This window comes from Sinohyriopsis cumingii, chromosome 16 (genome assembly GCF_028554795.1).
Source record: "Sinohyriopsis cumingii isolate HCF-2022 chromosome 16, ASM2855479v2, whole genome shotgun sequence".
NCBI classification, from domain to species: Eukaryota; Metazoa; Mollusca; class Bivalvia; order Unionida; family Unionidae; genus Sinohyriopsis; species Sinohyriopsis cumingii.
In genome coordinates, this window is record NC_142976.1 from 32578129 (window position 1) to 32600787 (window position 22659).

The window sequence follows — 22659 nt, forward strand, 5'->3', positions numbered from 1 at the left end:
CTACTTGCCAATGGGACCCTCTTTTCAGAGAAATAGGGATAACAAGATTTTCCAGATGGTTGATATGACGGCCATATTAGGTACCCAACAGGCACCACTTCAGTTAGGACTTTTTAGATGTCAGAAGAAGACTTGCAGTGAAAACATGTCAATGTGACTTAACATTCATCAGAAGGAGCAACAACATGATTTTAAGATGACCACTGAGGCAGTCATACTGAAAGTCCAAGTGGCACAATTTTTATTTAAGAGAAGCCATCACAAACTTATGTTAACAGATGGTCTATTATTGGAAAATAACCAATCCCATAATGTTTTCTGCCCTATACCTAGTGGAGCTAAGAAAATGTCCTCATCTCACCTGAAATAGAGGACTGTGCCCATCTCATGCTGGAATCTAAGGAACAGATCCAATTCCTTGTTGCTGTCAATCCTAACAGATCCAGATCTGTTTATCTCCTGCACAAGACTAAGTGGTGCAACCTGAAAGGAAGGAACAGTACCATATTAAAATGTAACGACTAAGGTGATAGATTCCGGTAATATCAAAACCATTACAAAAGACGATTAACATTTTACATTTTGATACATTGTTTTTACTATTCTGCAAACTATCTGATAATTATACATTTTCACACTAGTCATCTTCTTATGTATTCTGTTCGATTTATTAGATTCAAGAAATGTATTTAAAAATTATGTGTGAGCTTTTTGAAAACATATTTTATGCTAACAGTACCTTGACACCAGAAGCTTTTAATGTCATGATTGCTTGTTCTAAGGGTATCCAACGGGCTGGTCTTTCTTCTCCCCAATGGCGCTGCTCCTTTGCCAGTTCTAAAATCCGTCTCTTCAGCTCCTCCAACCTGAGGTTTGGGTCACACTGGGTGTTATCAATAGCAATGTCGTCCACCAGGTGGAATATGGTTGGCTTATCTTTCAGCATGTAGCGGATTTTTCTAAAGTATTCATCAATTACCTGCTGTCGAGAATTCTGTAAGGAAGATAAAAGAGCAGTTAACCCATAGTACAATCATGAGCCAGTGGTAAAAAATGTGATATGCCGCATTTTAAATTACATACATCAAAAATACATCCATGCATTTGTCATTGGGATAATTCATTTTGGACAGTTTAATTATTTTTGGTGGACAATGTCAATGAACTGGCTATCGCCTCTGTGTCCCGAGCTTTATTCAACATCTAAGAATTTGATTAATTGGTACTGAATTAAAGAAAAGAAAAACCTTTAACATAATGGCTAGCTTTAACTGTTGAATGTACATACATGCACAGAGATGGAAACTGATAACTTTGTTGAGTGAATGTTAAGGCAGGTTTGGCAGAAACCACCTTTAACAAATCATGTACTCTAAACAACTACATGTCAACAAGAACATATTCTTGATGCACTACTGATTTTTGTATGCTTTCCATATATCTGAAAATACACCATTTAAATGAGACCTAAGCATCCTAAATAGTTGCACATCTAAGTATAACATTTTGAAATTAATAGCCAATTTCGTACAATTAATAAATGCTGACCAACAAAATAAATATCTTGTTTTTTTAAATTTATTTAATATAAAACACCTACTGAATACATTGCTGGTTTGATTAGACTATAATAAATATACCTGTAAGCCATCAGGCTGGGAAAAAACATTATGGGCTGAATGGAAGATAGAGATCGGTTCTGGATGTTCAAATGTAATTGAAGATGAAAACCCAGTACATAAATATTACTGTATGCCATAGCATGACCTGCCAGGGTACATAATTTGTTTATTGCAATTTATCAGTAAATCATTATATTGTTACAAAACTGATTTAGAAAGATGATATGTATTATTTTCATGTCCATGATAACCCAACAGTTTTCCATATACCTCTTTGGGGATTCCATCATGAAAGTTAAGGTAATAAATTTGTTTTACAGGCAGTAGCTCTGAAGCTGATTATGATACTGGAAGAAAAGATGTTTACCGACATATGATCAGAAAATTTGCTTGTTGTGGGGTTTAACACCATTTCTCAACACATGATAGGCTATACATCTGGCGGCCTATATTAATGGTGGAGGAAGAACCCAAGAAAACCCCAGAAAGAACCACTGACTTGCGAGAAGCTACAGGCAAGCTTTCTCACATACCCACATTGGCTGAATATGAGACTCAAACCCACGCAGACAGAGGTGAGATGTCAGTGATCCGTAATGGTGAGCACTTTAGACCACTTGGCCAATCGGAGCCCCCAGAATGTTTGCTGTATACAATATTCATGGTCATTGCTATATTCTGAGACACATTTTACTTTTACATAAAGTGATAGCTCCATGATTTATTGCATAATGCAATATATCTTCAAAACTGGTACTATTTTTTCTTCCAAATCTCCTAACTTGCCACCTGATTCACCAATTTCAATGAGTTGCATCAAGAAAAATAATCAAAACTTATTTCAGTATGTTATAATTCAAAGGTAAACACAAATTTGAAATACAATTTACAAACTGGACTAGTCTTGGGTATGAAAGCTGGAATAATCCAATGTTTATTTATGTGTGTAGAATATGTGAATGTGGGTGTAAACTGCAGAAATGGGACGGTAGTGGGAATACATAACATCACTTTGAAATACACATTGCAAACAAGTACCTTTTCAGCATCCAATAATAAATTATTTTTCATAATCTCATTTACAATATTAGTTTGCACTGTATTATGAACTGAATATATTCTATTGAAATCATAGAACATAATGGATTTTTAGATACTTAACAATTGGTTGACAAATAAAAAGATGTTTCAGTGAATGTTGTCATAATTTTGACTTGAGCATACTATCACTCCCTTTTCTGGAAAATAATTCGTTACGGTCTGCACGTATGGAACTATGTTATGACAATTTTCCCATATTGCAGTTTTCTTTCATCAATTTTGTGCGGTGTACATGATTAAAATGAGGTTCACAAACCAACATTGCAGTTGGGGTATATAACCTTCATTTACCAGCCGAAGTACAATGTTATGGGATTCTGATGAAAATGGTTTCACTGATGCCTGTGAGCTGAAACTTGTTTTCAAATTTGGTTGGGATTCTGCAGTCTAACATATTTTAAAGAAAGACTGTATTCATTACTTCGAGATTGAATTATGCTCATGGTTTTTATTTTATTTGATCAACATTTCCACATTGAGCAAGATATTTCAAATGTGGTGGTCATTCTATTAGCCATGTTATAAGGTTTTCGAATAATATCACCAATCATCATGTCAATGAAAACCTATGAAATATTTATAAGGCCAGAAAGTATTGGTATACATTTATCTATCAACAGCTCTATCAAACAGATCTATCAAACAGTGCAAACAAAAAGCTCTACCAAACAGCTCTATCAAACAGTGCAAACAAAAAGCTCTACCGAACAGCTCTATCAAACAGTGCAAACAAAAAGTTCTACCAATCAACTCTATCAAACTGTTGACTTGTACAGTATTACTATATGGAAACAATATCATGCCAAGAGGCACGATGTGCAGAAAGGTGGGGAGCGATTTTAAAATTCTATTTCTTTTAATTTAGCTGTTGCAATCCAAATAATTTGTTTAATTGTATTGACACCATACATACCTCTGGAATCTTATCAATGTGTGTTCCCACCAGAATCACAGCAGGAATGCCAGGAATCAGTGGAAGGTGTGCAGGAATGTATGGAATTGAGCCAAATTTCAATCATGTCTAAAACAGAACAGAAAACTTCTTTGATATATATATGTACACTGCTACTACAACTACCACTAAAACAACAACAACAACTGCTACTACTACTAATATTTCTACTAATACATTTTTGACCACCCCTATAACAATTAATACTACTACAAAAATATTGCTACTACTACTAATGCTACTACTACTACTACGACTACTACTACTACTACTAATCATTAGGAGGTATTTTGCTATGTTCTCTGCCCTGTTATCCTCATTCAATACACTCAGCAGCTCTCAAATGACTTATCTGACATCCAGTGTCTCACCATGTATGCCAACGACACTTAAATATACAAATCAAGCTGCCCCACTGTAGTAAAGGCTACCATCCAAGCCATATAGAGGTGCATTTCCGATATGAACTCATGAATAACATGGACCAAACTGAAGATGAATGATGATAAACTGCAACCATCCTGATCACCATGAAAAGACATTCTCATTCAGATCCTTTACCTCAAACTGCAAGTATCAGCAATATGGACATTTAATTTACAGTCAGTACAAAACCTAACCTTGATGTCACTCGCAACAATATGCTCTTATCACACCAACATATAATGAACATATTTGACAATGTGTTTTTGACGTTTTTACTACTACACAAACAACAGAGAAAGCTGGCCTGAAGCTTTCGTCCTCACACCAAGGACTTCATCAGCAGACTGATTTACTCTCTACTGACTGTTAACATCGCTCAGTGGAATGATGGGCGATGTTAACAGATTGTCCCAGATATGTGACAGGTTGTAACGGCCCCTGTCCCTGTTCAGGTTCAAAATGTGAATATTACTACACAGTTAAGCTTTCACCAAAGTATGCGGAGGAACTATGGATCGGGTATCCTAAAAAAATGAGCGGCAATAGGAAGGAATTGCTAGGAAATATTTTTTGAGCGGGGAGTTAAGGAATCGATCTACACCGTGCGCACAAACCAGTGCTGAACAAGGATGGGGGCCGTTACAACCTGTCGCATATCTGGGACAATCTAAGTATCTTTTGTATATATAGGGTAATTTTATTAGTATACTGATTACTAGCTTTGCCCTAAGTCAATAATATAACAAGTAGTACGCTTTACTCACATTAGAGCTAACATTGCATCTAAATACGTACATGCTTCAAGTTAAACTGTGTCATTCCGTAAGGTAAATTATCATGTCCCCATACTCTACTAAGCCTCTTTCACAGCTAAGAGCTGTACTTACCATGAACTTTACAAAACTTCATCCCCTCTATATCGAGGAAACACTCGTCATCTTTGATAAGATCTGTGACTTGTTGGCTAAAATCTATGACCAAGAGATATATCGCACGACTTGTCAGAAAGGTCTGGTGAGTCGTGTAGAACACATATTGTCCTGCAAAGTCCCATATTGCCAGTGCTGCATATTCCTCAATGTGTTTCTCTAGTTTGTCCGTATTCTTACTGACCAATTTAAGGATTTCTAGCACTGCATCCTTCGTCTCACTCCTATTGGACATTGCCTCATCTGATGGAGTGGAACTGTTGCTTGTCGTTGGGCCTGAATGTTCTACACGTCTCTTGTCCATCTTCGTAATGGATGATCGAGTCTTCTGGCTGGGTGGGAGAAGTTTTGATTTTTTTATCGAGGGCTTAATTTGCATAGGTCGTTTGTTTGTTTGAGAATTTCTGGTTTTATCATGATTTTTACTCCCATTTTCTTTACTGGCAGAATGGTCATCATTTCTGCCCTGGCTTTCCTGTTCACCACTTGCTTTCTGTTTTTGAACATGCTCATTTAGTAGCTTTACAAGGCGCTGAAGCCTAAAGTGTTGATCAGCATCTGAATGGAAGAGCATAACGATTATAAATATAAACAACATTTCAAAGAAAATTTGACAGGGACATTAATATCCGAGTAGATTTAATGAAGGATGTGTAAAAGGAATTGGGACAGAGGCAACTGGGAACATATGTAATAATGAATCCCAAGGTTATCCTTTAATCCTAGATTATCTAACTGAAAGTTAAATGAGAGCTTTTAAGATTGACCTGGATTATGTCAGGGCACTAACACATTGAATGTTCTAAGATTATGAAGCCGTTAAGAGCAGTAATGAATCAATCTCAGTATTTAAAATAATCATCCTCGTACACATTATGACGTAGCACCTAACGTTTGATATATGTAACGTCAACATCGTTTAGGACATCAAGACGGGTAAATAGTATAGTGGGATGATAGGGCAACAATGTTGTTGTTGTTGTTGTTGTTGTTGTGGGGTTTAACGCCATTTTTCAGCACACATTAGGCTATACATGGCAGCCAGTATTAATGGTGGAGGAAGAACCTGGGAAAACCCCGGAAAGAACCACCGACCCAAGAGAAGCTACAGGCAAGCTTTCTCACATACCCACATTGGCTGAATCTTAGACTCAAACTGCCGCAGACAGAGGTGAGATGGCAGTGATCCATAACGAAGAGCGCTTTAGACCACTCGGCCACTCGGGGCCCCTAGGGCGACAATGTGAATTAGCATTACAAACAACCCCGAGACGATATGACGACAAGAGTTATAGCGACAATGGGAATTACCATTACAAGGTCCATTCGGACGATATAGCGATAAGTACTTTGAAGTACAACCCGGGCCTGTATAGCATCAAGGGAAAATTAACATAGGAATATATCGTGGGCCTGCCTAGCATCAAGGGAAAATGAACATGGGAATATGTCGTGGATTACAAATACTGAAACCACATTTAAAAAATAAATTTGTTTTGAGGGTTAGGCATGAAAGTCACCTCTTTTCGAGGCAAATGAGGGGCCCTGAAAAGGGCCTTTGGGTTTATGTTAACATCATTTCGTTAACACAGAAGGCATGGCATTGGTCTCCTTCTTTTCCTAAAATACTTCTTTTCCAAATGCTTGTATATTTCCTCCTGACAATGATCCACTATGCTATGACATACATAAGTAAGTCCGTACGGAACAGCATTGACGATACGAGAATAGAGGATTCTAAGTCGGTCCACATGTTGGTGACGAGTAAAGGTGAAGGAATGCAGCGAACTGCGGTTATTTATAGGGGAAGGGAGGATCGAAACGAATTGAGTTGGTTGACCAATCCAAAGACAAGTTACGAAATTCAGTCACCCCACGTCCAATCCGAAGAGAGCAATCTGTGACATCACATCCCCTATATAGAGGCGCTAGCGTTTGTGTGCAGTCAGTCCATGCGACACCGTTTTCAATCATGAAGCAAACTCAGAAGACAATGAATGGGGGTGTACCAATCATGGAGACGAGAAGCGATGAAATAGCAGCCACTACCCAAGTGAACACGGACCTATTTTCAGAAGAGACTACTTTTAACTGGGATTTTGTGGATTTTCTTACCTCGCAAGAATTTGTTCCGGTACCAGTACCTTCTCCACTGGAGAAATTTATACATCAGCAAAAGGAAGCAGAGCAAGCTTTTCTTCTTCAACAACATTGAGAGGAAGAGGTAAGAAGGAAACAACAGGAAGAAGAAGCAGCGAAGAAACAAAGATGTGAAAGTCAAACGGTCACGGTACTTTTAGACATTTTAGGAGAGTTAAGAAGTCTGACACAAATGTATCAGACTTCTTTATTACGACCGAAGAGAATAAGAACTTCCCGAGCTAAACAACCCAACCCTGTGACTACACCTGCTGTACTACCCTTAGTGATTTCTACCAAAACATCATTGACAGGTGGCAAACCAGAAGTAGGCCTTGGCCGTGGCAAAGGCTTAAAGCAGTTAAAGTTGATTTAAACCAACAATTACCCAAGGCCCTATTCAGGGCCACCCACTTCTCTCGAAAAGAGATAGTTTTTCAATTGACAACATCAATTAAAACTAATAAAGCCCTTTTTTTTTACCCCTATGATATGTGTGTATGTGTGAATATAAGAGTGCGTGAGTGTAGGTTCTTATTCTAAAATAAAAAACTAGGAGCCACTTACGTTTTATGCCTGGTCTATTGTGATCCAATTTTTTACAATTCACATCACAAGTACATAAGCTTCTTCTGTGTTTTTCTTCACTCTCTCTGTTTTTTAAATTTCTTCACTGTCACAGTTTCCCCCCCCCCCCACCACCACCACCACCACTTCTTCCTCATTTACTCCATGTCTTTTCTTCTTCTTATGTTTCTCTTTCTGCACTTGTCTGGGTTCTTCCTTGGGGGAGGGTACCTCTTCTTCTTCCTGTCCATAACTCCTCTCTTCTTCTTTATTTTTTTTCTTCTTCGTCTTGCTTCAGTTGTTTCTTAGGGCTATCTGAAGACCAATGTCCTTTTTCTTGACAATGATAACAGGTATCTTGACTTTTGCCTCTTCTAGCCCCTGTTTTGCTTTTTTGACGGTAAAGACTCTCTGAAAACCAATGTCTATTCTTCTTACAGATATAGCAAGTATCTTGACTTTTATCTCGAAAGTAGGGTGAGTAGTCCGTTGGTTTGTCTGAAGAAAAAATTATAATGGCCTTTCGCAAAGCTCTGATCAAAAGTTCAATCTGGGTAGGCTCTTCCATCGTTCTGCCTTTTTTTGAGAGTGAAATGAATAGTGGAAGGGCAAGACACACACCCTTTATATACGCTGGTCTGTCATGGATATAAAGTGACCGACTTATAGACAATTCGGCCCAAGACAATTCGGCCCAACTTGGACCGTAAATAAGACAATTCGGCCCAACTTTGCGATTTTTCTTCAAACAGCAAGCAGATACTATGTAAGATATATATATATATATATATATATATATATATATATATATAGAGAGAGAGAGAGAGAGAGAGAGAGAGAGAGAGAGAGAGAACACAAACTAACATATATTGCGCTTTCTAATTAAAATGCTTAAATACATTTATTTTTTATGCTAAAAAATATATGCATCTGCACAACGACAATCTCAATTAAAGTCGTCTGGTCAAATTATCTATATCGATTTATCAAATAATAATACTTAACAGATGATATTCTACAGAATGCATTTACATTTCTCTAAGAGTAGCGACACCGTACATGAGATATTATAATAATATATTTGATTTTAGGCTTCAGATTGTAACACGTTATATTTTTGGAGTGACTAAAAAGGCATACACATTGTAAATTTTCGTGCTTATATTTTGAATCGGAAACTGTTATGATTAGAATGGCATTAATTTGACAACTTAAAATGTTTTTGGTGTTTTGAATATTCATTATTATCAATTTAAATGATAATTATCAATTTCGTAACTCATAATAGCAAAATGCAATAATGTTCTGAATTAAATTTATGTGAAATTATCGCAAAATACCTAGCTATGCAATTTTCAACCATTTTCCCGGTATCATTTTATTTGTAAATCATAACAAATACGTTCAAATACGAGAAGATCTCTTGTAACGTATGTATTTTGCTTGAGAATTAAGGTTTTGAGACCAAGTGGGCAAGTGCCTAACAAAATTGACCTTCTTCCACAGGAGATATGATGCATCTCATTATTGTCTACGTAACTCCCAAAGCATCACGTCCATCTCTACTATACTTCTTTTCAACAGACTTCTTTTCTCCACAGTAACATTTGTCTTCGGGACTGTTTTCCTAAAGATATCAGAAAGCTCCTAACCCTTATAACTTCGGAAAACATTTATCTAGTTCACCAAATGTTTCAAATTTTATTCTCAACCTATTCTATTTTACAAACTAATTAAAATGAGAATGAATAATTAAGTTACCTAATCCAAGGATTTTGAACTATACGGTAAAAACATAGTATATAAGAATAGTCAAAATATATGTTAAAAATAAATACTTGTTAAAACTATTGTCAGTTGTATTATACAACTGGGCCTAATTGTCTTTCGAGTTGGGCCGAATTGTCTTTTAAGTTGGGCCGAATTGTCTTATTTTCGGTCCAAGTTGGGCCGAATTGTCTTGGGCCGAATTGTCTTTGGGCCGAATTGTCCAATAGCCAAGAGACCCATAGTGTTTAACAAGTAGTCATTTGACGTTTGGCAGTCAAGATGAAATGATCGCATCCATTCGTGAAGAAACGTGATGTATCGCCTCGCACAATCGCTGAAAGTGACATGAGTGAACAAGATTTCAAGTCCGACGTACCGTTGGAGAAAGCAGAAGAGTTCATCACCGAGATGTGGGTTTCTTTGATAACCACACATAAGCGACAATGTCAAGCCAAAGAAGACGATCGCTCAAGACTTTCCATACATCACGACAGCTTGAAATCCCCTGTTTGGATCGAATTTCGCAGCCCAGCAGAACTGACACCTTCTAAAGTCATGGAGAAGATTCAACACATGCAACAATCTAATGACCAGTTTCACATCACCGATAGAAAAGCGACACTGCTTATGACCCATATCTCGCCTCCTCAAGGGACCGGACAACGCAGAAAAGTGTCATTGGTGAAGCAGAACTCCTGTTACAACAAGCCGGCCTGTCCAAAGACACACCCTGTGGCATTCCTGAAATGCAAAAATTGGAAGATGTTCTAGCTCCACGCTACACCTTGAAAGTACACCCTCAAGAAGTGCGTGGGCCTCTGTTGTTCCGAGGCCAAGATTTCAAAGATGGAAAATATATTAACGTCTATCATCACGATGACCATTTCGATACCATTACCAGTATCACCGGATTCGTGGGATACAGTTATTGCTGTGAGAAATGTGACTATGGCTATAACAATCAAGAGCAACATAAAGATTTTGGATCGAAATGCTCAGGATTTTTGGCCTCTCAACCCTATCTGGGCAAAGGACAAGAACGAGTGCATTGCCTTGCTTGTCTGCGCACTTTTGTCAGCCCTGCCTGGTACCAACCAGATCTAAAGACGCAAGGTTCACAGCAGTAAAGTGCATGTCAACTGCTAAGATTGTGCCCCACTTGTGGACAAGGCATACGTACCAATAATGCCAAGGCACACGTATGTTCAGGAAAGAAAAATGTCACATTTGTCACCAAATCGTGGACTTGGAACATCAATGCTACATTAAAAAATACCGACCCCAACAAGAGGAGGAAGATGACCACAAGAAGAAAGGGAATGTCATCTTTATTGATTTGGAATGCATGCAAGAGACGGGCATTCACATTCCAAATTTCTGTGTGACTCATTGAGTGTGCGAGAAGTGCATCCAAGAACCTATCCTTAGTCATTGCCCTCTCTGCAGCAAGATTCCTGGAGGACGTGAAAATAAATCTTTCGATGACCAAACACGCTGGCCGAATTCGCTCAATGGATCTTACATCCCATCGACAAGACGTGGAGCCAAGAGGACATCGAACGTTACGGATATTGTCATCGCCACGCCATAGTGATGGCCCACAATTTCTCGGGATACGATGGACAGTTTCTTCTCAGACACTATGCGGAACAAGGCACCGAACGTCCTAAAGTGACGTTGAACGGAGACAAAATCATTTCCATGCAAGTGGGACAAGTACAGTTTAAAGATTCGATGAGTTACTTGGCCATGCCTTTGAGTCGAATGCCTAAAACGTTTGGAATGACAGAAATGGTTAAAGGTTATTTTCCTCCCTTTTTCAATACTTCAGCCAGTCAACATGCGTTCCACCCCATTTGCCTGAGCTAAAGACTACGACCCCGACAACATGCGTACCAGACAACGAGAAGCTTTCTACGCTTGGTACCAAGCTCATGCTTCTGCCCTTTCGACTTTCAGGAAGAAATTTTAAAGTATTGTCGTTCCGACGTGGACATTTTTTTGGCGTTACTGTGGAAAATTTCGAGAACTGTTCATGGAACACGGAGGGGTTGATCCTTTGAAAGAAGCTTTCACCATTGCCAAAGCGTGTTCCTTAGTGTACCGCCAACGATTCATGCCTGAAAACAACCTCGTTGTCATCAGTCCTCAAACGACCAACTTTGTCAAACGTCAATAATCGGTCAAAGCTTGTGTGACAAGGAAGACAAATGGATTCAGCACGCCCACAACGGTGAAGTCGAAAATACCATCGGAACGTATTCGGTAGTTGGCTGAGACTTAGAAAACCCCAAGATCGTGTACGAGTTTAACGGTTGCTTATTTCACGGATGTCTCTTACCCTGAACGTGACACTAAAAATCAGTTTTTAAAACGAACCATGGAAGACTTGTACCAGGCCACTTGTCAGCGACGTTTGAAGTTAGAACAGAAAGTATACCATGTGGTAGAAATGTTGGAACACGAGTACGATCACCGTTTGAAAACCGATCCCGAGCTTAAACGCATCGTAGAAAGTTACAAGTTGATGGACCCCCTGAACCCGAGGGACAGTTTGTACGGAGGACGGACAAATGCCACCTGTTTACTGTACCAAGCCGACGAAGAGAAAGGAGAAAAAATACCATCGTTGGCAAGAGCAGCGGACCCCCGCGTTTGCCTCCCAATCCCAATTTGAGCGAGATGTCCCAGTTACAACACGAATTGCAGTCATTGATGGATCGCCACGATTTGTCCGAAACAGAAAAATCGTAAAAGTACGGTCAACTCTTGCAACGACTGCAACTCTATCAACAGAAAGCTTTAGACGAAACAGCTTTACCCACTCTAAAAGATTTCAAGACCTTGATGAAATGTCCATCCACCACATGACCACCAATACCATCCCAAGTGGTCATGAGAGACGCCACCCCACGAAGGCCCGAGAAAGAAGAGATAGAGAAGACTTTCAAACACCGTCAGCAGCTCCCGTTTCTAGTAAGATTTCAGCGTCCTTTTTGACCCCCTTCCCCCACATCCCAACGAGAAGAAATGAAAGCCTGGGTTAAAAAGATGATGTCCACTCCCCCTTCGACAGAAGTGAAAAAGAAAGAAGCGATACCAGAAGTGAAAAAAGAAAAGAAGACCAAAGCCATTCCCTTACCACCTGTACCACTAGCTTCGACTTCTACTCCCGTGGCCCATCGGACACGTAAATCCGTTTCCAGCCCACCCTTTCGCCCCGTCCAAAGTAGCATCAACGAAGAGTGGGTGACTTATTAACACACAAAAAATGGAGAAGGTATTAAACAGCATTTACTACAACCCATCCCATCCTGCAGATTACGGAGGAGTTCAGAAATTGCATCGTGCTGCCAAAACTGGACTGAAAAGCCTCCGTTTACCTCAAGTGCAACGATGGTTACAAGAACAAACTACCTACACTTTGCACAAACCCACTCTACGAAAGTGTTGCAGAAATCGCGCCCAAGTGGAAGGCATCGATCATCAAAGGCAAGCTGATTTAGCTGATGTCTCTCATTTGGCCAGCTACAATGGGGCTACAAATATTTGTTTTGTGTCATCGACTTCCAAATCGAGCAGCGAGTTAGTGCGAGCCCTGCAACGGATGTTGAAAAAGTGGCCGTCACCCTCTTCGATGGCAAACGGACAAAAGTACCGAATTTCTGAACCAAGCTTTCCAAAAAGAATTAAAGAAACTTAACATTCATTTTTCACCACCGAGAATCCCGAAACCAAAGCCAGCATCGTGGAAATTTTTCAACGCACTTTGAAAGAACGCATGTGGAAATATTTTACGCATCACCACACTCTCAAGTACATCGACATCTTGTCGTACCTGGTGCAAGCGTACAACCAATCTTACCATCGAGGCATCGGACGTGCCCCGCAAGAAGTGACTCCCGACAAAGAAGTGCTGGTTTCTGATCGCTTGTTTGGTAAGTCCCCGACGGTGGCTGTCCACAAGAAAGGTGATGTGTTGGCTGTGGGAGATTGAGTGAGCATTGGCAAAACCAAACGCAATTTCGACAAATGTTACTTACCTAACTGGACCACCGAATTGTTTCGTGCCACTGGACGAGTGCATGGTCGTCATCCTACCGTCTATAAATTGGAAAACATGAACGGAGGAACGGAGAAGTGTTAAAAGGAACGTTTTACTTGCCCGAGTTACAACGTGTCACCAAACAAGAAGACGACGTGTACGACATCAAAAGCATTCTCGAACGCAGAACCCGAAAAGTGGGCTAAAGACGTGTCAAAGAAGTCAAAGTACGTTGGAAAAGATATCCACCCAGTTCTGATTCTTGGATCGACCTTCGCAAGTCATCGACTATAACAAGAAGTGATCATCATGCCCTTTCACACAGACTCAGTAACCGCTACCACTGCAGCGACCACTCCTTCACCCAGTTCTTCTCTGCAAGATTTATAGAAACACCCCTTGTGGGTGTGGTGTGGAGAACGTGTGCCTAAAACGCATATCGTCTTTTTCTGCCAAATCTTTGTGGTGTATTGTATTATCGATGCAGCCATTACCAATCTGAGTTTGCAGCAAGGAGACAAACAATTGTGGACCATTTTAATAAGCAGTTGCATCGGTTACCTGCTTCCCAATCCATCCCTGAAATTCTCCTCGAACGGGAACAACGGGAATCGTGTGTCCAGTGCTGTCACCACTCCAACAACAAAAACAACCCCATTTTGGGCGGAGACACGCCTCTGACTTCCAGTAACCCCTAGGACAGCCACAAAACTCTGGAATGATGAACAATAGCAACCAATTTTACTTAACCATACCCAGCGACAGGACCATGGACGTGTTTCCCATCAACACTTTGTGCTGATGCACGGCCAAATTACCTCAGGTCATCCAATTAAACCACGAAGCCCATTGGGAAGTGGCTTTGGTAGAGATAATTCACCCGACACAAATCAAAAACATCACCGAAAAACAAAACACTTTCCAGGTGGAAATCCTGAATTCCCAATTGCAAAAGAAATAAATAAAATCGGGTTTTTTGGGGACACAAGACCAGTCAGCAATCCATCCTTCAGTACACATTGAAAATTACTTCAGGGTTTTATTTTAGTGGTGAATATTTGGTGGACACTATTGCGGACACGTTCGACTTAGCCTTTGGCAAAGCCCTGAACAGAGCCAAAAGAAGTGTGAAGATTGAGTACGATAAAGTGGCTCATCGCCTCATGATCAAATTTCAATGTACGGACACATTGTCCCTCAGGTTTAATGGTGGTTTGTTTGAAATTTTGGGCGGACATGCACAGATGGTAGCAAACAATTTGAGCCCCATGATCAACAGTAGTATGGATTTTTACAGGGCATTTGGAAACCCGGTAGAACTGAACGAACGACTGAATTTGATCTTTGTGTACTCCGATGTGGTGGAGTACAACGTGGTGGGACACACCTCCGTACCGTTATTGCGTGTCATTCCTTTCAAAGTGGATAGTACCACGGTCAATGACCAGGAAGGCGCAAACACCTATCACGTACACGGTGAATTTATACATCTTCACTATTTGCCTGTAAGTAAGTCGTATTTTGACATTGTCAACATTGCTATAAAACAAGATCTGGGACAAAATATTCCATTCTCCAAAGGGAAAGTCACGGTGAAACTCCATTTTCGAAAACGGTTCTCTAACGAATTGTAAGTCATGTACCCTGTGTACCGAGGTGTTGCTCGACAGCGAGGACACGGTTTAGGAGATATGTTAAAATCAGCCTTTCGTTTAGTGGCTTCAGTGTCGAAACCGATGGTGACACGCGGATTGCATGCCTTGAAAGATGCGGCATTGGCGCAAGGCAAAGAATTTCTCCAAAATATCAAAATTGACAAACAAAACCCAAAAGAAGCATTCTTGAGGGCAAGCAAAAATGTCCTGCTGCAAACAGTTATCCAGTGAGAAAGTCTGTCACCAGACGAGGCCACAATCTTAGACCCTAAAAGATTACCATCACTTCGTTCACATAAATAAAACCACAGCCGTTTCCAGGGCTACCCCATACTCTCGAAAAGAAATAATCATTTCATTGCCTATGCTATGTTAGTCAGTTAGAAAAAAAATAGAAGTGCGTCTATAAGCACATGATTTCTTTGTCTTGATTAGAAAGTGTGACTCTAAGTCCTTCGTTTCCTACGCTAGTCAAAAATGTTGAATAAGTAATTATTAGTAGAAAAAAGTGAGTGAGTGTTTCTTTTAGGTCCGCTCGTTTTTTGTTTGTTTTTGGTAATCATATAGGTAAGGTAAGATTTGGGTCTTAGGGGATGTTTTCCTTCACGTTCGTGCTTCAAGTATATATACGGAAACACTCGTCAGTCTGGCTACCCATTGTCGACGAGACATCAGTGAAGAATGAGTAGCAGAATAAGCAAACTGTTGGAACTCCAGATGCACCTGTAATATGCCAGGCGCCTCGTGAATGAGCTGGCAGCGGAGGCCATTGTAGAAGAAGGAAGAATGAAAGGAGGAGGAGGAGCAGAGAAGAAAGAAAGAGGAGGAAAGGAAGAGAGGGATCAGATCTCACCCTATGATGAGACCTAAGTGTGAGGTGAAACCTGAGGCGAGGACGCCTCCACAAACAACAGTAACAGTACCACAACGTCAACCACAGCCACAGTCTCTTCCACCAGTAGTACAATTACCTGTGGTTCGCCCAACTGAAACCTGGGAAGAAGAAATAAGGAGGCCACAACATCCTAGACTGCGACATAGAAGAAGAGAGATGGAAATTAATATTATCCCAGAGACAGAAGATTGGGGTGCTGAGGCTAATCATCAAACCTCTGCACTCCCATCTACTACAGTCAGCTGGGATAATGACTGGAGCAGAAGATGTGTTTGTGGGGCAAGATCTGAAATGTGCCATCACTAACAGGTGTATGTGGAGTTCCAAAAAACAGCCCTTTTCATGGATAACCAAAACTCTAGAAAAGAAACACTATTCAATTTGCCAATGTGAAAATGTGGAATTGTGTATATAAACACTCCCTCCTTTCCTGGTGTAATTGTGTGTGTGTGTGTGTGTGTGTGTGTGTTTATGTGTTTGTAAGCGCTCACGTACGTTTGTGTGGACGGTAGATTATTGGGATGTGTAAGCGCTGAAGTACGTTTGTGTAGATAATAGAGAGTATGGTTATTTAAACCTTCCCGTGTGTGGATATTATATTATGGTTATGTTTCTGCTTTTCCGTATGTGGATAGTAGATTGTGGTTATGTTTTTGCTTCTCCCGTGTGTGGATGGTATATTTTGGGATTTGATTTGGCATCTATGCGTGTGTGGATAATAAACGGTGGGTTTGTTTCTGCTTCTTAGCGTGTGTGGGTGGTATATTTTGGGGTTTGATTTGGCATCTCTGCGTGTGTATATAATGTGATTAGTTTTTTGTCTCATTACCTTTGTGTGAATAGTAGATAATATGAGAAGACAAAATTAGAGGATGTTTTCCTTTACGTCCGTGCTTTAGGTATACAGTAATAAAGGGTCCGCCATTCTACGGAATAAGCGAAAAGAAGACGGTAGCAGTATCTGATTTGTTTAACCAGTTGAAGGAGAGTTGGTATTGGATGATAGATGCGGAGTATGTAGTGGAAAGACTTGAAAGAGAATGGAAGTTCCCAGGCAGCTTGGACTAGCAGAAGAAATTATGAAAAGGGTCTTGGAAGAAGAAGTCAAGAACATTAAAGACACATGGGCAAAAGATAGGAAAGAACAAGAGAACAGAAAGAAAATTGAAGCATTTGAGAGACTGAACAAAACCTGGATGAATGTCCAGGAGAAATTTAGTGCGATAGGTCATCCAGACTGGATTCCTGAGTCGGAACACAAAAAGAAAGGAATATTGGGAAAATTTAGGAGATGGATAAAGAAATGGAAAAAGTAGAAGACGAAAAAGCAGAAGAACACAAAGGCCCTTTTCACGGCCCCTCTTTCGCCTCGAAAAGAAATGACTTTCATGCTTAACCCTCAACAAAAAAAATATTTTTTAAATGTGGTATCAGTGTTTATAATCCACGATATATTCCTATGTCAATTTTCCCTTGATGCTATACAGGCCCAGGTTGTACTTCAAAGTACTTGTCGCTATATCGTCCGAAGGGACCTTGTAATGTTAATTCCCACTGTCGCTATAAATCTTGTCGCCATATTGTCCCAGTGTGGTTTGTAATGTTAATTACCATTGTCGCCCTATCATCCCACTCTACTACTCTGGTAGTATTGCAGAAAAGGTGAAAGATGCTCTGCAATGATAACATACAATGTAGACTGTCTATTTACGTTAGAAAATAGAGCAGAGAAAAACAAAACTTTTGGAACCCGATTATTTTAGAACAATAATAATCTTGTATACTATAAAGAAGCGTCAAGGACACGAGAATGTTCAAAAAATATGACGTGACGACACCGTCAGCTCAGTTGACCATGCAGTCTTCATCTGACCTTTAGACCCTGATTGTCTACTGGTAGATGACCAGAGATGCACATGACTTTGTAATCCTAAGGGAAAAACTAATTTTCGGAACAGTGAGGCACTTTAGAGAGAGCATTCGTAATTATTCTTAGATGAAGGGTATTTAGAAATTATGGATATATGTGTAGGAGAAAGGGGGGGGGGGGGAGGGGGTCGTCTGAAAAAAAAGATGATTTACCTTTCTCTTGTTTTGTCCACTCTCCAGTTGCCAAGGAAACTTTACAACACTCGATATGAACATCTATCCCTTCAGTGCTCTTCTTGTCAAGTATATTAACATCTTTTCCCAAAAGGCGCTTGGTTAGCGTTGTTTTTCCCACCCCATACTGACCAACAACCATAACCCTGATGTTGTAGACTTTGTCCTTGCCAGCTCTAAGGGCCTCCTTATACATATGAAGAGATATTTTATCCATCTTCAGGACTGCTGCAGGGATGACTGGACCTTGTATCAAATGATGATAGTGGTGTACATGAAGGCATTGTATGAATGTTATACATGTAACGTCTCAGATCGGTCAAATCAATAGATTTGCAAAATGCGATCGGGTAAAATTATTTAGCATGCAAACAGTATTAAAACAGCAATGATCCAAAAATGTCAGCATATTTATAAATGAATAAGTTGTATGCAGCCATACCCAATCATATTTCAAGAGCATAGTAAAGTAATTAATATGTGCATGTGCACAGTAATGTATGCAACATCGTTACTTTCTACCTGGGACTTGGCATGTACATGTAATCTTGCTTCCAATTTGTACGTAAATATGTTAAAATCACATACGAAATGTGGTATCTTCCTTGTATAATTGAGCATTAAAGTTGTTTTACTCCTCTTCCTTACTTCCATATTTGATTTGGGACTTATTATAAAAAGCATCATTTGACAACGGGTTATAAACCTATGGACTAGACTGTTCAGCACCTGTGGCATGAGCGACGTATCATGAACCGATGCAAAGACGAAAATATATATACAGCATGTTGTCAAATAATAGGGATTTATTCCATGTGTCTAAGTGCTAACATTGTTACTGGTTATGAATTCAACCATATACCTATGATGTGCATTATTTAGATGAGCTTTTGTCTTGCTTAGACAAGTGGCTCCAATGGACTGGTTGCACGGCATTATATCAACAAATTCAAATACAAAATAGTGACTAATAATAGCCATTGACAAAATATGCAAACAGAACGATTCAAAAAAGATCAGCTGAAGCAAATGTATTTTAAAAACATCGCAGAACATTGCATCCGTAAATCAAAGTGATAACATTTATCCAGCTGAAATTATCAAAAGGCACTTTACTCTTTATACCCAGTCAGGAACAAAATCAAATACAATTTGTGACAATTTTTTAAAGTGTTTATAACATCAACTGTATATATATATTGTAGTAAATTTAGAGTATGTGCACTTGGTTGTAGTGCCCCGTTTTAAGCAATTCTTAGATTTGTGTGATTACTTGTTTGATTATTGGAATTCGGCGCCATGGAAATATTCCTGGCCGGAACTAATGAGGTAATTAATAGGAGCAAACGTCACGGAGTGAAGTGTTATTGTGTTTCCATGATGTCCTGGTTCACTAGTAGTGAATTCCGACCAAAACCGAATGAATGTCCCTGTCGTAAAATAGTACATATTAAAATCTAGTGGTATACATTGGTAGCGTGACTGCAAGGACAGTACTTACGGTATTAAACCGGTAAATTACACAAAGGCATAAATAAAAAGGGACTTGGCAGACACCGTTTATGTCGCCATGCGGGCGAATATGGTGCAGTTATATCGGCGAAATGTGCCTGGAAAGCATACATTGACTGGCCTAAGGTGGCGGAGTTAAAATAGTTCCCATTGTTAGGGAGTACTCATATATGTTCTAAGGCGTGAACGGTTGGTGGTACGGAAACATAATGAAGCCAAAACACGCAGATGTACGGTTGATAGATAGTTGGCAGTTTGGTTTATCTGTGGTCTTGCATTAATTAGAGGAAAATTTAGGTATAGAATGGACACGTCGGGCTTTCTGATTTACAACTGAGGTTGTATGGAAGTCTTTGGAAAGTCGGGGTAAACTTATGACTTCTAGCGAGAATCGCGCCAGGGTTTGACAACCGCTCGGTCAAGTAAATACCCGTGTGCGTGTAACAATATGATGTCTAATTACGAACACGGTAATAATGCGTCATAGCTGAAGAATAAATTCAGGATACTGTTTCAAACCTTTTTGTAAATAAAATAACATTACTTTCGTGTGACAGTTTAAGCCAATACAATAAGAACTATGGATTACCTTGATACTCGGGTCTGTAGCTAGTAATAACATTACTGAACCGGCTTGCGACATACAAGTGTCCCTGATGCTGATCCCAGAATATGGCTTCCACACTATGTGGTATCCCCTCTCTGTATATGGACACAAGTTCACATTTATCTGTAAGATGATGCATACTGGCAGGGTCTCCATAGTTACACACGAATACAAATCCCTTGCTATCAACTGCTATAGCTGCGGGACAGTACAGTTCCTCTTGTTTGTATATGTATGGATGTTTACTGTTACTCTGTATATCATATCCATATACACCATTCTCAGCGGAGGGAATACTACCACTATTACACGAGACATAAAGCATGCTGTCTTTTGTTGTCATATACATGTAGTCCCCTTTACATATTTGGTGAACTGTGTCGGCAACATGCCCATCAATAAGGGACACAGTACACCAGCATATCATGCACTCTTTCACACCGCATACAATAAGATTATCCTTGAAGTTCGATACTCCATGATAGAAATCCAATCCCTCTTGTACAAGTAAAGTCCTGTCTCGTCTTATGGTGTATGTGTCGTCTGTACACTGTATAGAGAGGATTACAATCTGACCGCCAGACAAAATCACATATATTTCCGTATCATTAATAGCACAGGTATCATGTGGCAGTGATTCTAGTTCGTGTGTTGCCAGTAATTTTCCGTCCTTACGTCTGTGTAGCTGGACGTTAGACGCGTCATAGTTCACCGTCATTATTACTTCTCCAGACACCACAATACCACAGTACCAGGTGTCATGGCCAGCTGTAGAAATAACGTGATACGAAAATCAATACACATGTAGACAAAATACAAACATGTATACTTATATTAGAATGATAAAAAACTTATATACATTTATACATGGCGAATTTAGCTGTATTTCTGTCCTTAACAATTACAACAGTTGTTACTCTAAACAACTCTCCATTACAACCATCTTAGTGGTGTCGTCGTCGTCATCATCATGATCATCTATTTTATTGCTCTTATTATTATTAATTCTACTACGATAGGGTTTTCAGCAGATATATAGTCTACTGTCATAACTTTAACAAACACCGCAACTATCGTATTCATCATTATAATCATTATTATTATTATAATTATTATTACCAGAAGGTACTTACAGAAGACATAACATGGAACCAGTAAAGATCAATGCATGTACACGTATATGAAAATCCAAAATAACATCCTTCCATTAACAATAGTCTACTACCATAACTTTAATCACCAATATCGTCGCCCTAACATCATAAAAATGTCATCTATAATTATTATTTTATAAACTAGGGTGTGGCAAGCTACACTATCTCCATTTTACAAGAACAATGCTAATACAATAGAGAAGCGATATATTTATGCAACATATTTTACAAAATTCAAATATAAAGAAATAAATAATTCGTCATTCAAGTTTTGCTCCCCTGCCATGCTCAACATTTCGTCGCAATCCGTAACCTGAGTGTTTAATTTAAAATCATTGTTTTTAAGCTTCTTAAATCTTCGCTTTATCGTCTGCTGCATGTTCCTCAAAATATGCTACCTCCCTTGCGTCATGATATCAGCACTTAAAAGAACGCTGGTGGTAACATGCCACATGGAGACTTATGTACTCTTCAATATCTACATCACATTCATCAAGATTATATTGATTTGCTGTGATGTTTTTTACAATGATTTTAGTGACGATTTGCCTAATACGTACGAGACAAAGGTAAGAATGTCTTTGCTTGCTATGCTGAATTATAAAGCTGATGATGTTACAAGGTATCACAAGACAAGCGACACAATACACTTACGATATCACGATGAAGTGCCTTTGAGTTCGATTCTTAAAACTAATTATGAATTTGAGTTTGAATCTCTTGAAAGAAGTTGGGACCAATGAAAGTGCCATTGTACAAATGCGCGAAGCCCACGTCCTATGGTTTAGATTACACAGTGATCCAAACAGATTATGGTAGCATTATATGTTTGCAGGTTATTGTTATCAGTTACGGTATGCCTGTCGGGTTAACATCTGTACAAGACAATATATCAAACAAACGAAATGAAAAACAGATTATATACAATGCTCTGTTTTTTTATTTGGTAAATGATGCTAATGCACAGCATGAAAGAAAACTACATCGTCAGCGTTGGAGGTCAAAACAAGCTTGGACTTTGGTTCTATTGGTGCATACTTTGTTTACACTTCCAAAAATTTATTTTTATGAATACTATCTCACACCAATGTGAAGGCCATATGATTGTGGAACATTTTAAGAAGTCATTACCATCATCATCTAATTATATATCAACAGCAGCAGTACCTACATCGTTGCCAC

General features: G+C 39.3%; 1 protein-coding gene across 1 annotated transcript in view; it reads right to left on the reverse strand.

Moving 5' to 3' along the window:
• Positions 1 to 22659, reverse strand: part of LOC149780166 (uncharacterized) — an 89674-nt gene that overhangs the window by 29208 nt on the left and 37807 nt on the right. The window contains exons 3-8 of the mRNA XM_089936180.1: positions 20306 to 21091; positions 18184 to 18450; positions 4989 to 5588; positions 1641 to 1699; positions 740 to 994; positions 362 to 483 (exon numbers count right to left, since the gene is read on the reverse strand). Of these exons, the coding sequence (XP_089792306.1) occupies positions 362 to 483; positions 740 to 994; positions 1641 to 1699; positions 4989 to 5588; positions 18184 to 18450; positions 20306 to 21091 (2089 nt within the window). The remainder of the gene's footprint in view (positions 1 to 361; positions 484 to 739; positions 995 to 1640; positions 1700 to 4988; positions 5589 to 18183; positions 18451 to 20305; positions 21092 to 22659) is intronic.